Genomic DNA, 18,045 nt, shown 5'->3' on the forward strand with positions numbered 1-18,045 from the left:
CGAAAAGGAAGACAAAAATAATCGAAGACAACTGGTACCCAATTTGGGATGAGGAATTCAGTTTCCCATTGACCGTTCCAGAGCTTGCATTGCTTAGGATCGAAGTAAGAGAGTATGATATGTCGGAGAAGGATGATTTTGGGGGACAAACATGCTTGCCTGTTTCAGAATTAAGACCGGGGATTCGATCTGTGCCTTTGTATGATAAGAAGGGTGAGAAAATGAAATCAGTACGGCTTCTTATGCGTTTCATCTTCGAATGATTTGGCTTAATAGAAATGTGTGTCTCCGAGAAAGGATTTGCACCATTTCAAAAAGGATTTGAGATATTATATAATGTAGCTTGAATGATCGAGTTGATCTTGCTCTGATATCTCCAAAAGTGTATTTACCTACCATATTGAAGAAAATATAATTTATATAGAGGCTATATATTTTTTTCAGTATGTAAAATCTAATGTAAGATGATTATCCATATATACTTGCAATTTTTTCATAATTGAGATATACATAACTTTTACTACAGGGGTGAGGATATATATCTTTGGAAAAATTAAACTCTATATTCAAATTTAACTCCATCTACTTTAAGGAAAAAAAAAATTGATTTTATAATTCCTAGTACTAAACGAAAAAGGAATTGTGCATGTGGAAGTATATATATATGATAAGGTTTTGTAAGAAAAACACCAATTACATCGTCAAATAGAGCTTGAGGATTGATGGCTGAAAGTGTAACGCCAGACGAATATGAGGTTGCGCAAGCATTACTATTACTATATTATCAAGACCCTGTTTTTATTTTTTTAGAAGACGAAGATGAGGAAGAAGAGGACGAAGAGGTAGAAGAGGTAGAAGATGAGGAAGAAGAGGACGAAGAGGTAGAATATGAGGAAGAAGAGGACGAAGAAGACGAAGATGAGGAAGAAGAGGACGAAGAGGACGAAGAAGAGGAAGAAGAATTCGTAAGTGAGGATGAATTGGAAGTGAAAATGTGTAGCCAAACGAATAGAAAAGAGGGTCGTAAGAAGAATAAAACCGTGAAGGAAGACGATTCCGAAGAAACCCTACAGCTCATGCTCCAATGGAAAGCCAATACGCCGGAAAAACCTCCGAGATCGATATTTTTCCCTGATCCAGATGTGGTGGGAGATTGCAGCAAACCGTTTCGGAAGCAGTTGATGGAGAGCGACGTGTTGGCTCATCACTGCAGGCTCCTGTTAGGGAAGAAGCCGGGGAAAACCATGATGTTTTGGGAAAAACAGATAAACTTGGGATTGATGGGCGTGATGTTGTAGTGTATGGACCTGACGTCAAGACTCATGGTACACATGATATGGTGTTCAAGATGTGGGGTAACCGTCAGGACACACCTGTTTTGAAGAGTGCGGGATGGAGGGAGTTCGTGGAGGCATATGATCTCAAGATGCATTGCGATTTTCTCACTATTTGGATGTTTAGACACAAAAAGACTCGTCGGATTTGCTTTGCTATTAATAGGCATAAGTATCCTGTAGATGGTAAGCTGAGTAAAAGAATATCCAAAGCTACCTCGAATTCATAGTATGGTTTTGTGTGCATGTGAGTGTTTTTAGGGTTTTTTTTTTTCTTTTTTTTTGTTTGGTGTTCTTAAAAAGAAAACAAGGTGTTATCATTAATAAAGAGAGTTTTCAGGTTTTATAAACACGAAATTAATCTATCAAGTTTTCTTTTTCCTTAAGGATAGCAAGAAGCCAAGGTGGATATCACTGCTTCATATATCACTTTGTTTAATTTCTTGTGACTTGTGTTCGCTACGAGTATTGTGTAGTTTATCCCTCCCTAAAATGATTTTCGCCAAGGTTAAGTGGAACTAAACCTTAAAGAAACGGATCATGTAAGTCCAGCAATCAAAATTTAGAATATATCATGGTCCGCTTATATATAAATCCATAGCCAAGGTTGAAAAGCTTTGCTGAAAAATAAAATAGAGAGATATTGGAATATTAGATTGTAAAAAGATATTGAGGGTGTAATTAAGTCCAGCAATCAAATTTTAGAATATATCATGATCCATGTATGCGGATTTTAAATTTGAAAAAAAATCAAACTAAAAATCACTGTGTTATTGAATCATTTTATTTTTAACTATTTTTACGAAAATTATGTTTCAATTGTTATTCCACATGTCAGGTTGAAGAGTTCCCTAGAGAATCATCAGATAAAGTCAACCGAACAATGGATATTATGAAGTTTAGTCATAGGCTATTGAAATATTAATTGCCGGAAGAAATGCATACCTTGCTCACAGGACTAGCTTCCTTTCATCCTTTTTATGTCTCATAGGCACCATCACTTGCCGCAAGCTCTGAAGATGCTTTGAGTGCATGGTAGTACAAAGTTATATATAGTTTCAACTTTCAAATATACCCTAATTCAGTTGTTGGCCCTGAGTAACAAAACCAAACTTATTAAAACAGAGGAAACAGAACTACTGATCCTAAGGTTGATTATTACGTAAAGAAGTGTACCTTTGGAGATTCAAATGGAAAAATGTATCTGCAAGACTTTTGTACATCAATATCAGTAGGTCTACCAGACTATCACGCATGTTTGAAGTTCTTGCTTTTGCGGTTACATGAATTCTACAGTAGAGTATCAAAAGCAGCAGTAAGAACCAGTGGGTTATATGTTAGTAACATATAACTGCAGAGTCATGAATATTTTCTTACCTTGAAAAGCATGTATGGCGTTCCTGTTTCAAGCTGGGATGTCAAGATTATACACCAATGTAGCCGCGCCTCAAGAACCTTCTTGGCTTTCCCCTAGAGACAAATAATGAACAAACATAACTTGTATGGAGATAACAAGAACTCAAGTTACATAAGAAACAGAGCATATCAATGGATAAAATAGGGATTCACCTCTCTTTCAACACTTCGTGTACAATCTCTCAAAATCAATCTTGAGTTCTGGCAAAGCTGGGGCTTCATTAGGAAAAAAACAGTGACCAATGCCCTTTACTCCAGACTCACTCCATGAATAGATGTGGAACCTAGTTTAGCATAACTGCATAAGACAAGTCTCTAGCCCTAAGTTCCTCCAGTATTGGAACATATAGTGTTTGGACGTCGTAGCAGGCTCCGTCTATTCTATATTTCTATACATAAATTTCAATGCCTTAGTGTTCCTGCGTTAAAGAGAGTAGGGGATGCATGAGTGATATATATCAATATCATATGATATATATATATATCATATATATATATATATGTGATATATCACTCAATTAAATTGATATATGATATATATCACACCAAGAAACTTCGATTTATATTAACTTCTTAATTAAATTTTAACCAATATCCTGAATAAATGTTTTATTTGCTTTTTAATAAAGGAGAATACAATTTAAAATGGAAAACCTAAGTATATAAGGAAAATAAATTTAGTTAAGCGTTCATACAAGAAAGAAAGAAAATACAAACCCTAAATATATTGACTGTTCCGCAAGGTAAGATAGGGAGAACCTGAGAAATCATGGCTTTCACACAAGAAGAAGATGAAGACCTTCACGTGGCTGCCTGGACATTGATGCACCTACACCAAGCTCAAGCTCAATATCTAAATCAGTCACCAGAAGAAGACGATATAGATGATGAGGTTGAGTCGACTCCATTATCACAAGTAAGCCAAGCTCATCAAAAACCGTCTAGGAAGAGGAAATATGCTGACAACAATCAGAATACGATGAAAATAAATAAGGAGGAGCTCTTTTCAGAAGAAACTCTGAGGCTCATTCAGGCATGGTACAGAGATGACCCTGATCCACTAGAGATATTCCAGGCTGGTGAGGTGACGAGGCGATTCAGCAAACCGCTAAAGAAGCAGTTGATGTTGAGCGACGTGGATAAGGATCAAAGCAGGCTCTTGTTACCGAGGCTGCTAGTGGAGGAGACGATGCTTCCTTTTCTAGAAGAATCAGAGAATCCGAGCTTAGGGCTTGATGTTTCGGTCTACGGACCAGACGGGGAAGTTCAACAGATGAAGTTCAAGATCTGGAATGGGGTTAGAACACCTGTTTTAACTTCGGGATGGAAGGAGTTTGTGGCAAAGCATGGTCTTGTGATGACTTCCGATTTCATCACTGTTTGGATGTTTAGGCATATAAAGACACAAAAGATTTGCTTCGCTATTGACTATGTTAGATTTTCTTTGATAGATCCAGTGGGATGATCTTGAAGACGGCCTTCTTGAATCCAAATTAGGGTTTTGTGTTTTGTGTGTTTGGGGTTTTTGTCTCTCTCTTTTTTTTTTTTGGGGTTATTTTTATTTTTAAAAGGTGTTAACTAGTAAAGGATTTATCAGGGTTATTAACTAGGGTTCTTTAGGGAATTATTTCGCTATTCAATCCACGAGGGTCTTATGATAAGTCATATAAGTAAGAGAATACGTTATCAGGTTAGGTGCTAATACTAAATTACCAATAGGAGTGAAGGTGACTGATGGATTCAGATACGTAATACAAATCCTATAATCATACAAAGCCAAATGCTATGGTAATCTATAAATCAAGTAACAAGAATTTTTTTAGTGCATCACAATAATTTTACATGGCTACACATGCCAAAACGTTCAATGTCAAACCATGATACTTTTGAGGTTAATATTTATAGGTTTTGTATTTTGGTATACGAAAAACATGAGCTGATTTGAAAAAAGATAGATTGTGGATTGTAATTTTTTTTGGATATGGCCATGTTTCATGTCGACCAACATGAAGTTGCCATAAAATAGGAAGCAAAAACAAACATGTTGGACATGTTTAGTAACAGACTCTGATCTTTATTTTTATTTTAATCAAAACATGAATACACAGTCACAATGGTATGTCCAATCTAGACAAACCTAAAATTTAGTTGGTTGGTCCCAACCAAACTTGTCTAACAGTTTCCACTTATATATGTGAGCTATGAGATTGAGAGAGATTCCAACTATCTAGATTCAGGTACCTGTGATGATGATGTCCAGCAAGAGCGTGGTATGCCTTGCTTCTCAAACCATTCAGGCATGTGAAATCTATCGTAAAGCGCTAGTCTTACATCTTCTTCTTCTGAAAGTTGCTTAAGAAGTGGGAGAACAACGTCTAGTAGCTTCAATATGTTTTTTTGGTTGCATAAATGAGATCTCATTAGATTCCAACGGATGAACAAACTTGTTTTCAGTCTTACATGAACAAAAAATGAGTTTGGATTTACATACCTGAGTATCATTTGGCTGTTCTGCGGAAAACGATTCACATGGAATCCCGTTTAAAGGTTGTAATAGAAAGCAGTAAGGATTGTTGTCGACAATAACAGTCCTACACATATTCTTTGAAACGCATAATAGATCCTTCACATGATCTCGATATTGCCTGATATTGGGAACACAGAGAATACACTCACTCACTCACAACCATATCATTAAAAAAGAAAGGTAAATCATATGATCATTTGTTCAAACTAGCAACTTACGTGCTGATCGTAGAAGGACGATAAAGCCGATGGTTTAATACACGTTTTGTATCTATTCTATCCACAATAGGTCTAGCATAATCTGCAGATTTTGAGCAACATGTTTAAAAACGCTTAAAATGAGAACAGAGAGGGTGATAAAACAGAGAAGTAGTGACTCTCAAGGAGGTACCTTCTAGGGCAGCGGTAAAAAGAATAAGATGTGCAAATTGGCTGAGTTGTTCTAAGAATTCGTGCAATCCTGGACGCTCAAACACTGTTACATGGCTGGTTTTAGGCTTCCCATTGCATTCCTTCACGCAGAAAAAAAAAATGAGATTAATTATTTGCATATCAACCAAATTAACCTTGGTTAAGTAACTTGATAGGTAGTACTTAGTAGTAAGATCACCTTGGTTGATGATACACATTCCAGCTCGAACCACTTCAACCCAGCTTCAATAGCTTGTGTACGTAATGCAGTAGGTATACTAGATGTCTCATAGGCACTCACTAGTGTTTCATCCAAGTCAAGAACTACCTACACATCTCAGACTAACTCAAAACACTACATATAGCTACTAGGCAAAACTATAAATTATGCATCAAAATTGACCATGCTAATCCCAAGTCACAACCAAACCAAACAAGCTAAAAGATTCTAGAAATGATCGCAGTTTCTTGAAGCATTTTCTGAAAAGACAAGAGCATACCGTTAGTTTCTGGATGGTACTGACTTGGCCGTCAGTAGAGGTTCTCTCGGAGGCGATTTCAATGGAAACAGGTGATTCCGTCTCACTCTTCGGTAAATCGAGGACCGACAAAGGTTTGAAACCATCCTTTGTCGAAGGAGAGGTAGAGAGAAGTGAATGATGATGAGCATCAACACGAAGGATCTTGAGAAAGAACCGATAGAAAAAATCGAGCCAGTTTACCAAAACATTCCATAGTTGAACCGAACGAGGAGAGTAAACCAAATCGGCTTGACTCAATTCCGCCATGAATCGAACTAATCGAGCTTTCAACAAACAGAGCAAAAGATGGCTCACGCAAGCTTTTTGATGAAAGGAGGCAAAACGCCAATTCTTTTTTTTTTTTTTTTAATTAGATACGATTCACGCGCTTATTTTGGAGAATGAGAAACACGTCGAATGTTTCAGTATATATAAGTGAGGTGGGAAGACACGCGTGGAGAAATGAAGGTTGGGGAAGTTTTTAAGGAAGAGACAGATTTGTAAGAGAAGAAAGTGCTGCGTTCATTCCTTTTTAACATTTTTTTATATATAATGGAAACATTATTGGAAAAAGGAAAGCTTGCAATTATTATTATGAACTAATTTATCTATTATGCGTGTTAATTGAATAAATTCATCAATAAAATTATATTACATATCACATAAATAAAGTAAAACACACTAATTGGCCGTTTTTGCAACATATTTAGACGACATTCAGATCGATAGCGAGAAGTTTTCTTCTTTCTCTTTGATTTATGTTTTTTTGTAATGTTAATGTACGAGCGGATTCTTTAGCGCGTCAAGCGCGTGTGTCTCTGCATCATCATGTTTTGTTTGTAGACAATTTTCTCCCTAATTGGCTCGTCCGAACTGATTTTTTTGTTAAAAAAAAAAAAAAAAAAAAAGTAAAACACACAAATATATAAAGAAATCAAAATTTCACCTAATCATTTTTTTCAGATTTCATATGCTTTTTTTTTTCTATTTAAGATGCACAAAATCTAACATTTAATTTTAAGTATTTTAAAGTAGAATCATAATTAAACATGATATCATATTATATTAAAAACTGGGATTTTATTTATATATAAATATCTATATTGGTCAACCTTTTGTTTTTAAGAAAAGTTTTTAAATGACATCTTCACTTATTTTTTTTCTTTTTTTTTTTTTTCACTTTGTGTATTTTGATTGATATTGTATGGAAAGGGTATCAATTATGTTACATTGGAATTTTGTTCCAACTACTAAAATCCATAATTGGCATTTGGTATTTGGTACAAGGAGTAGGTAACAAAAATAATGTACCATATTTGGTCATCATCAAATGTACATCATCAATATGGTGGTCCAATATTTTAGTTTTAAGTTTTTGATCTATAAACCCAACAACCGGTAACTGAAACTATGTATCAAAATTCTTTAATTGCACAACACAAGCATTTTACTTACAATGTGAAGAAATCAATGTAAAAACAGTTCTATACACATAATCTTATAACCAAGAAGAAAAAAAAAAGAGCAGAGAACCAGACAACACAATAAGAAGCCAAAAGAAAATAAAAAACAAATTCAATCAATCGTAAGAAGAAGAAGAAGAGAGCCAAGGGTGGTTAAGTGCCTCAAGAGCTGTTGGACGTCTCAATGGATTGATCTCAAGTAGAGTCCTTACAAAATCTACGAACAATTCATCACTAACTTGTAATTGTTCTTCCAAACATGATTCTTCTGTGATTATGTATTCAATCTCATTGCTCTCCTATCACACCAAAACAACAACAACAATGCGTCACACTCAAGCAAATAAGTCTCAAGTCTTTTCGGTTATTATATCAAATATAAATTACCTCGTTTAAGTGGTAGATATCATACTCTTTGGTAAAGTATTTATGTGTCTCTTGACCTTTCTCTAGCATCTCTGTTTCTATAGGACCTAAAACCGCAACAATCCTAGCCAATATCATCGCTACTGCTTCGTTTGGAAACAGAACCTGATGCACACACACACACATACACACACACATTGTTACATTTTGTGTTACTAGTTTCTTTAGTATGTAGGATAAAACATATAGATGGAAACCAGACAGTACCTCACCAGAGCAGAGCTCTGCTAAAATACACCCAAGTGACCACATATCGATCTTTTCATCATATGGAAGCCCGAGAATCACTTCAGGAGCTCTATAGGAACGTGATTGTACATACAGACACAAGTTGTCAGACCGGAAACAACTGCTTCCAAGATCTATGATTTTCACCGCGCATCTTTTGTAACTCTTTATCAGTATATTCTCAGGTTTGAGATCACAATGTATGATTCCTAATCCGTGGAGGAACACAAGTGCATCTAAACACTGACGAGTTATAACCTGAGGAAACAAAAAAACATCAATAGAAATAAACAAAAACCTATTTTTAGGCATTTTTTCAGGTCTACGAAACAACAAACCTGAAGTCTGTTTAAGTTGAAGTATGGTTCTCCTCCTGACTCTTGGTTAAATTTCTGAAACTCATACAAGTTCGCTCGGAGAAGTTCACAGACGATAAACAGATGTTCCTGTTACATATTATATCTTCAAGAATTAGAAACTTCTTGGTTGAGAGAAACTGATAATTCAGTCTTTCAAGAACTCTTACCTGGTGGTAGAAGTAATCATAGAGGCGCAAGATGTGATGTTCATCAGCAGGATCATGCTTATTGACATGTTTCAATAGCTTGATCTCATCTAAACTCTGATCGAAGAAATCTTTATCATTCTTGATAATCTTGAGGCAAACATCAACCCCGTTATGTAGATCCTGTGCTTGAACTACCTTGCTAAATGCAGCAGAACCAATGTATTCAGTAATGTAGTATCTTCCACCAATCACTGTGTTTATCACAATTGGTAGATCTTTGTTCTCTTCGAATCCAGTCCTGTAAAGAAACGATTACAAATCCATCTTTCTATTTAGGACTTACCAATGCAAATGAACGCATACCTGTTTTTCCAGTGAATGATTCTAAGATCAAATACTTCATATTCATCTTCAAACTCATGATCGACATCAACCTCTTCATCTGTTACATTTCCCTGATCACCACCATTATCTTTTGTATCACTTTCTTCACCGCTAAACTCATCAACAAGCTCATCAGTTTTATCATCTAGACCAATGAAATCTTTTGAGTCCTCGTTATCATCCTCCACATTGCTAAGAAGAAACGGCTTATCTAAGTAATCAAGACTAGCTTCAGTTTGAGACCCTTGAGATGATGACTTATCATAAACACCAACAGTGTTCTCGAATTGGTTATCTGTTATGAACTTATCCTCAGCGGTTACAGGACAGATGAAGAAATCAGATTCTCTAAATGCAGGAGACATGAACTCATCTTCATCTTCAGTCTCATTGTTGTGCAAGTAAAACTCGCTCCACTCCGGATATGTTCTAGCCGTCCCAAATTGAGACTGTCCATCAGATGATGAACCATCTCCATAAGGATTCACAAACCCTGCATTTATACAATCAAAATCTTGAGCTTCGATTTCTTGAAATCAGATCAAGAATCAAACTATCAACATCTAGCAAATACCAAGTCCAGTTCTGTTTCATTAAGATCGGAAAAGTTAGTAAAAGCTCACCGGAAGAAGAACAGAAGCCAGAAGAGGAGGAGTCCAAGCTGACAAACTCGTCGTCGTCGTCAGAAGAAGAAGAAGACTTCAAGCCATCAGCACCACCACCGGAATCTTCGCCGGCGGAATCAGAAGGACGAGAACTCGCCGTGATTCTTATCGGAGGAGGAATAGGAAACAGAAACTTCTCGAAATCGAAGGAAGCGAGTTGGTTCTTCTCGTTGATATCGTCTCTCAAAGCAGATTCCGCCTCCGTTAAACCATTCCTCCGGAGAAACTCAAGCACAGATTTCACATCAACCGCCATTGACCCAATGACCAAAACCCCAACCACACACTCACGAGAGAGTTTCAGAAGCGAGAGACACGGACTGAGAAAGAGAGAGAGAGGTAAGAGAAGAGAAGAGAAGAGAAAGATTGAAACTTGAAATCACGTGATCGTGAATCGAGTAAAAAAACTAAAACCCATTGATGATAAGCTTCTTAAAAGTCTTCGTATGGTTTCTGATAACTTAAATCTAAATCTCTGATCTTTCTTCTTCATCATCTTCGTCTTCTGCTCTGTGTTGGCTCTATAGGACCAAAATTAACAATAACGGACATGGTGCGATGTCTTGTCTTACCGGTTTCTTCAGGTTACGGGATTGATAGGTTTCAACGTTCGTGGTTTCCTTTTTTTTTTTTTCTCTAATTCTTTTTCACCTTAATGACACGTGTACCAATCGTTGATTGACATGTGTAAATGATATCACTGTTTTTTTTTTTTTTTTTTNTTTATTATATTTTTTAATGTTGAACCGACGGAAGTTTTATAAACATTATTTTTTTGGTCTTGAATTGGGACAAAATCGAATTCAAAAGTTTAATAAAATAATCTAAAAAAGGAAGAATCTTTCAGATGATTGTTATTAATTCTACTTAAACAAATCTCTAAATCTTCCACTGTGGTTTTATTTTAATTTAATTTATAACAAAGCGAATCTATCAATTCTTCAACATCATCATCATCAACATTCATCATCACTAACCTAATCTAAATAGACTAATTTTTTCTTAAGACTTTTCAATGTTACAAAAAATTGTTGTAGTTGATTTTAGTTTAGAGAAGTGTTGTCTGGTCCATATAATGCTAGATGAGGCAAGGTAGTTAAGACTTTAAGAGTATATCATGAATTTGGGGGGAGATGATCATACTATATAACTTAATGATAAATCTCTAGCAATTCAATAGGAGATTGTGTCTTTTTTTTTTTTCCTTTACTTTTTTGCTTTTACTCCTGCCTTTTATTTTCTTCTCTCTATTAAAGTGCTTCCCCTCATACCTTTTTAAACCTATTACAACAGGAATTGAACGTTGTAGTTGTAGAGGCGAATTCAAGTAAAGCAGGATAAAGACAAAAATCAAATAAAGTTGACAGCTGAAAGGCAAACTGAAAATCCGTGGAACGTTAGAATAATGTTTTATTACGCCATTATGGACAATTGTGTGTGTGTGTTTTTTGCTTTTTGTTAACATGGAATCGTATAATCGAATTAGGAAGTTGAACAAGTAAGTACCATTTTGATTCGGACTTAGACTACAATAATATACCGTAAATAGTGATAGCCAAATGGTTTGGGGTAGGTAGGGTTGCCGGATTGGAGTACTAGCAAGTTAACAAAAAGCAATTGACCAAACCAAAGGTATTATAGCCTAATGAATTAATATGCTTAAAGAGTATTCAGCCCAAACAAAATCGAATTTAACCTTAAGTTCAATAATTCATCCAAATTTTGAAGCGAAGTTGAAAGTGTTCGTTCTTGAAAAGAAAAAAAAAACAGCTCGTGCAAGTGCAACTCTCTCATATGCTGGCAATTTATTGTATTTGTAAAGATCAATCGTTTTTGGACTAATCTAACTCTTAGCTCTTAAGTTTTATGATTATTTTATAAGTAAGTAACACACTGAACCGAGTAGCCACAATCATTTCATAATTGTTTTGCTTTAAGTCGAAGTTAGTTCACAGTTCTCCTGTCCATAGCAACATAAACATGAAGATACCAATAATAATTTGATTTTAATTTTTGTGAGTCCAAGAGTATTAGTTTCTCTATTTATAAATGCTATTTTGTTTCTCTCTTCTTTTTTCTTTTTTTTTTGGTCAACATTGTTTCTTATTAGAATTTAATTTGATAAAAGCCTTATTAAAGTTAAAATATATTTTTTCTTATTTTAAAAATCTAGAGCCAACCTCTGAAAAATCAAACATTTTTAGAGAGTGGTAATAATATAAAGAAAGCTTTTAGAAACAGAGGATTTGGTACGACGTCCATGTGGTGGGTGACTAATCATGGTTTTACTAGTAGCTCTATAGTAAATAATCATCATTATTATATATTTTTGCTATAATTGATCTGAACCCCCACCGACTACAATTATATTGTTTTCTCACCAAAGCCATTAGTGTGAGGCTGTGAGCTATATCAGCTTTTCCACGTGACCCCATTTTCAGAACTTTTTTTTTCGCCAAAGAATTTAGGGCTTTGCTAATTGAAAGTTTAATTTATTTCATTACATTCTCTATGTCCGGTGATGAGATTGTTTTTGGTTGGTGGTCTGACGTACACAGCATAAGTTCTAAACTCATTTAGGCTTGGCGAAAAATAGTGAAAAGAATAAATATAAAAGGTATTCAAAATATTGTAAAATGTTACAACATATATGCATACAAAGTAGAAAATCCAAATGTTTTCAACGATCGAACTATATAGTTTGGTGACTAACATGTTCCACTCATGAGACATGTCCATATAACACTAATGGGCTTAATTGTTGATAAAAGGTTTATGGGACAAGCCCATGATATTGCCCTTTATCTCTTTTGTAACGTATTCAATTATAAGATTGATAGAATTGAAGGAGAAGTACTACTGTATATGTAATAAGGTTGGGTAATCATATACTTTCATGTTTCCACAGTAATCATATATTCTACAAGAAAATTTCTACCTCGATTATAACCATAAAACCACTCTATTAACTTATACAACAAAAAATGTATATAGACATGCAAGTCTATCTGACCAAAATGAACTGTTTCGAGAATGAAAAAACGGAAATAAAACCACTAAATAGTCATTTATCTCATTTTTTTGTTTAACCTTATCATTTGTCATCATCATAAGCGAAGTTGTCTTTATCAAGTCACAACGGCCGGGACTCCCACTCATGGAACAAACTATTTTACGTGTCATGCAGAAAATAAACCCATCCACGATATGATATGTTATTTTGTCAAAGGTTTTGCTTTTCTAAAAGTGAAATAAAATCAAGAGATCTCCCAGACTTCTCTCGTAACTGATCCTAGTTTAGCTCTGACTTTCAAAATCAGCGCTGTGATGTTTTGTTTGGTTTACAGAATGCATATCAGCATAATCAACACAAGCCAAGTTGTCCAAAAAGATAAAGAAAAGAGGAGTTCTATAATGATCCCATGTGACAGGATGTATACGTAAGCATATTAGCGTATATATAAACATCCAGTTAATATATGTACGAATAGATATGAAATTATGTAATGATATTTAGCATTCCAACAAAACAAAAAAAGAATTATGACATGATATTGTCTAGCTATTCGTTCACATTTCGTTGTATCATGTCACAATTTCAATATAAAAGGTAAAAAATAGTAACGTACATCTATTAACTACACCTATATTGTACGTTAGTGAAAGTTAATTTCAGTGCACATATTCTTTTTTTGTTTCGTTATCTTTGTTTGATATTATGTCATTCCACTATTATGAATATGATCATGATAGGTTTTAAGATAGTATGGGGAAACCGATGTTGTACAGTACAGTTAAAATGCAAATAATATGGCTAAATATATAAACCGACGTTAAATTTTTTGCAAATGATCCCATTATGTATATAGTGTTACATATCTTAGGGTCACAGTTTACCAAATATGAAAAGGCAAACAAGAAAAAGGCGAGAGAACGAACATAAGTGTACCATATATGGGAAAAGTAAAGATGCTAAGTGGAGCTCGTGATTTGTTCTTTAGGGCTCGTGAGTATAGGGTCCCCGTGATTGTATATTAAACAGTCTTGATTCTTCTGCCCGTAGTGGGTTTGGCCTTTTTTATTGGTGTCTTGTCTCCGTCTCTCTCTCACTTTTCGAACTATAAACCAAATTAATAACAATATGCAATCGAGTAGTATACTCTAGTCTCTGACTCTCTGCTATACCAGTATAACTAGTTATATATGAAATATTAATTTCTATGATTCTTTCAGTAAAGACATCATCGGAGTTCTTGTACTGCGCTCTCAATTTTGTAACACTATTGTGTGGATTTTTTAAATTCTAAGAATATTTGACTACTCTTTCAAAAATGTTTCAAATATCATGAGTTGAGGTTTATGATTGAAGTTCTTCAATACATATATGCTGTATATGGTATATAGAGATGAAATGTTAATATTTATTGCATTATGTATTGCTGCCTTTAAAATGTTGTGATGAAAGCTATATTGGTGCATTAAAAACAAAATTTTCGTGTGTTCTGTGATTATCATGCATAAAGTTTAGTTTATTTAACTTCAGTAATTTTTAATTTTTCTTCAACTTCAGATTCATCGTCTTACCATTCATTTGATATATGAGTAAATAAGCTAGACATATAATTCCATCGATCATGTTTAGAATACTATTACACTTTTTCGAGCCCTATGAAATATTGAAATGTAGAGTACCCTTTTATTTGTTGTCTAGCTAGCTTCAACTTTTTATGTTCTTATTATTACAATAACGTCTAGCCGCCAGAAGAAAAAAAAAGAGTATATCTTATACTTATTTACTATTCCATCCGTTTCATAATATAGAATGTTTTAGAGGTTTTTGCTTGTTTCATAAGATGTTTTCAATTTTTGAGGCAATTTTTAGACTACTTTCAAAAATATTGGAAAGCAAAAAAAAAAAAAGAGGGGGGAAGTCCCGTCGTTATACTTTAGACAAGAGACAAACATATCTTGCCCTTCGATATTTGATTCATAATGTTCCAAACTTTTTTTGAGTGATTAGTATCGTAAATAGGACATTAAAGACCCACACAAATACTAAAAGTTTCTTCAAATTCCATAATTTCATCAAAAATACAACTTACACATATAATGGCAACTTCATCATTTCTATAATCTAATATTATCTCACATTGCTCCCCACCTCCCCTAATGGATTGACCAACCCTTCAAATCCCAACTTCTCAAAATGTCGTTCTTTCCCCTCTCTATTTTTTTCGTCATGTTTTTCATCTTTTTGTTTCGTCTTTTTATAGGAGTTGCAATTATTTTGTCTATTGATTGTAATAGTAGTATTCTTGGTTCTCAATTGAAAATTTGATTAGCAAACAAATTCTAAACTGACCGTTCGTATGCGGGCTTTAACTCATCTTGGAGTCCCAAGAAAAGAGAGAGATGACACACCGGACAAACTCTTTGAATATCATGCAATATGGATATCGTCAGATGACAATCGACAGATTTGAAGATGGAATACAATAGGAATTGTTGAATCAAAGTCCATTGGCAAGATGGGTCATCCACTTACTCTTTTAGTTATTTTATTTTTGGTTTTCCACTAAATTTTCATATTGATCAAAATTTTCACCATTAATCTTTCTTTATTCGATTAGCCATGCTAGCCTTCCTTTTGTTGCACAGGGATCTCAACAAGATACGTTTGGACTTAAAAATCTGGACCATTCAGATTCCACAACATAAGTTGACTTATAGTCAACTCTAGTTCTTATTGTGTTACACTACTAGGATAGTTATATTTTTCGATATGGGCTCACCGCTCACATGCAACTTATTATTGTTCATGTAAATACATATGTTATATCAATTAACCAATAAGTGCTAATAGAAGAGAAATTTATGTTGCTGGAAAATTTATTTTGTTCTTATTCTCCTGATGTTTGGTGCATCGAATTGAATTCTGGGAAGAATTCATGGAGGCCCGACAACTTATCCACCCATTCATTCAATTAGTGACCATTTTGGTCAAATCCATCAATTTTTCTTTACTGAGTGTGCGAGACATTCGTGCGATTGTCTATGGTGTAACAACAACTAAAGTTTTTTTTTTTTTGAGCCAAATCACACTACAACAAAGTTCAAATTGAGTTTATTTTAGGATTTTTATTATAGGTTTTGAGTAAAGATAAAAAAAAAAAAAAAGAGAGTAGAATTATGAAATTCCTATTTGTACTGTTTTTTTTATAACTTTATTTTATTCGACTTGAGAACAAATCAGCTTTATTCTTCACCAATACTATTTTTATTTAATTTGGTTAAATAAGTTTTTAGTAATCAATGTCATATTCTTCTTGGTCTATGCTCGTAAGACGTCAACGAGGATATTGGTTCCCTAAAGAAGAAACCTCCACTTTTATGAATTTTTTTCCCATGTGACACATTCATTGATATGTAAAAAGCTGTTTGATGTGAATTTACATGATTGTGAAAAAAGAATTATTGTTTTACTTTAGATAACAATGGATACTCTATGGACTATGGTTCATTGCGTCAACTATGAATGGATTGGCCAAGTATAAAACTAATTTATGATTATATTTTAAATTCACACTACTTAAATTTTTCTTTTTACACTTCCATTGTTGAACTTTTTTTCTGTCTGTACTTTTTTTTTTACTTTTCTTAACTTAGTAATTTAGTAGAGATTTGAAAATACTTTGCTAAGAAACTATTTAACCTTAGCAAAAAATGGACAATAATATATAATACTTAACCAAGTGTCTAGTGCTAATTAATGAAAAACATAGACTCTGATTGGTAACGTAGCCAAAGCTGTACAGAAAAGCTGTACTCTGAAGCTATAACTTGAAGCTGTAAACTGTTACGGAATAGTTCAAAGCTGTACATGAAAATTGTACAAAAAAAAACTGAGAGTAAAACTTTTAATAAAGTTTTTCGTTAAATTTTTGTGATTGGTAAAAATTCAATGTACCACTTGTTGTTTTTGTTTACCAATCACTACCATAATATAGATAAAGTTTCTCAAGTTCAATGATCATCTTCTGAAATGTTGCTATCTACACAATGAGCGTGAAATAGTATGGTCCACACTAGGACATCTTTACACACCAAAAAAATATAATCGCTGCCCTAATTTATTTTAGCATAGTTTCCACTTACAAATGAGTTTTGTCACCTAAAACATATATAAGTTGATATGTCAAGAAACCTCGTCAATAATCCGTCTCTCAATTTATCTTCAACATCATCCGCTAATTTAAAAGTTTATCAACCGAACATAGATATAGTCTTAAGTCCTAATTTTAATCGTTCAGCTTCTATGTTACTATATATATGTTTATTGATTATATCAAGTGAAAGTGGTGTATCCGAAACAATACCTAGATGAATTAAGTTCTATCATTTTTAGTAATTTTAAAAAATATTGTATTCCGATACATAATTTTTCCTGAACTAGAATCGTAAGGATTTATGCTTTTACCTCCAGTAACTATTTTTCCCTAATACCGTAAGAACTTTTATATGAACTTACACCATAATAAATCTTCATACAGAAATTCAACGCCAATCAAACTATCGAGTGACAAAAGTATACTACCAGAGTGAGAAAATAATGCTATTGTTATAAATGAAGTTACTTTATAAATTTGAATTATGTGCATGACTTGACTATTCACAGAAAACAAAAAGGTATCGAAAAAACAGAAGGAAAAAAAAATATTCCAATCAGTGAGGGATCTACAAAGGAAAGATTCTCATTCGCACCAATTGCTGGAGAAGAAAAAAAGTAAAACTTTTTATAATATTCTATGAATTATTTTGGTTGATGTTCCCTTACGAAAAAACCAGTATTCAGTACTAAAATGTCTGGCATATATAATCGTATAGAAGATAAGTAGTTGTCGAAATTTCATAGGGCAATGGCTTAAACAAGTGAGACATTGACACCTAAGCACATCCACATCTATGTGGGTTCACAAATGTGACGTTTGTTTTCTTTCTTATGTGAATCATGTAAATGCTATAAAGTTAATTTTGTTATACATGAGCGATTACATGTTATAACGTACCAAAACTCTTGAAAATTATGATATTCGGATGGGTTCGGTGGTGACAATTGCTTCTAAGTCCACAAATACACGTTTTGAGCTATTTAGTCCGAAGCTT

General features: G+C 34.0%; 3 protein-coding genes across 9 annotated transcripts in view; 1 reads left to right on the plus strand and 2 right to left on the minus strand.

Annotated features, from left to right (window-relative positions):
- The window catches only part of LOC104792862 (CTD nuclear envelope phosphatase 1 homolog), an 8,760-nt gene extending 2,124 nt beyond the window's left edge, over nucleotides 1–6,636 (minus strand). The window contains exons 1-11 of one of the 6 annotated variants that reach the window (XM_019247013.1): nucleotides 6,188–6,634; nucleotides 5,887–6,015; nucleotides 5,668–5,788; nucleotides 5,496–5,577; nucleotides 5,242–5,395; nucleotides 4,992–5,132; nucleotides 2,904–3,169; nucleotides 2,712–2,804; nucleotides 2,511–2,624; nucleotides 2,280–2,428; nucleotides 7–392 (exon numbers count right to left, since the gene is read on the minus strand). In XM_019247013.1, coding sequence (XP_019102558.1) covers nucleotides 3,161–3,169; nucleotides 4,992–5,132; nucleotides 5,242–5,395; nucleotides 5,496–5,577; nucleotides 5,668–5,788; nucleotides 5,887–6,015; nucleotides 6,188–6,475 — 924 coding nt within the window. In that variant the 5' untranslated portion in view covers nucleotides 6,476–6,634 and the 3' untranslated portion in view covers nucleotides 7–392; nucleotides 2,280–2,428; nucleotides 2,511–2,624; nucleotides 2,712–2,804; nucleotides 2,904–3,160. Of the gene's footprint in view, nucleotides 1–6; nucleotides 393–914; nucleotides 1,955–1,994; nucleotides 2,429–2,510; nucleotides 2,625–2,711; nucleotides 2,805–2,903; nucleotides 3,170–3,900; nucleotides 4,038–4,984; nucleotides 5,133–5,241; nucleotides 5,396–5,495; nucleotides 5,578–5,667; nucleotides 5,789–5,886; nucleotides 6,016–6,187 lie in introns of those variants that run through there. The other 5 variants (XM_019247014.1, XM_019247015.1, XM_019247012.1 and 2 more) reach the window with 5 other exon arrangements.
- Nucleotides 993–1,564, plus strand: LOC104793802 (putative B3 domain-containing protein At4g03160). Its single transcript, XM_019246418.1, has 2 exons — nucleotides 993–1,145; nucleotides 1,214–1,564. The coding sequence occupies exons 1-2, from the start codon at nucleotides 993–995 to the stop codon at nucleotides 1,562–1,564; spliced, it is 504 nt and encodes a 167-aa protein (XP_019101963.1).
- LOC104792864 (serine/threonine-protein kinase ppk15) lies at nucleotides 7,608–10,467 on the minus strand. 2 transcript variants are annotated; one of them, XM_010519122.2, is made up of 7 exons: nucleotides 9,841–10,467; nucleotides 9,197–9,710; nucleotides 8,852–9,131; nucleotides 8,664–8,771; nucleotides 8,305–8,583; nucleotides 8,059–8,202; nucleotides 7,608–7,967 (listed from the first exon to the last, which is right to left on the minus strand). In XM_010519122.2, exons 1-7 carry the CDS (start codon nucleotides 10,136–10,138, stop codon nucleotides 7,788–7,790), a joined length of 1,803 nt encoding a protein of 600 aa, XP_010517424.1. In that variant the 5' UTR covers nucleotides 10,139–10,467; the 3' UTR covers nucleotides 7,608–7,787. The 2 variants fall into 2 exon arrangements, with proteins under 2 accessions (XP_010517424.1, XP_010517423.1); XM_010519121.2 differs by having other exon boundaries at nucleotides 7,608–7,970; nucleotides 9,841–10,465.

Source organism: Camelina sativa, chromosome 6, assembly GCF_000633955.1.
Source record: "Camelina sativa cultivar DH55 chromosome 6, Cs, whole genome shotgun sequence".
In the NCBI taxonomy this organism is placed as follows: domain Eukaryota; kingdom Viridiplantae; phylum Streptophyta; class Magnoliopsida; order Brassicales; family Brassicaceae; genus Camelina; species Camelina sativa.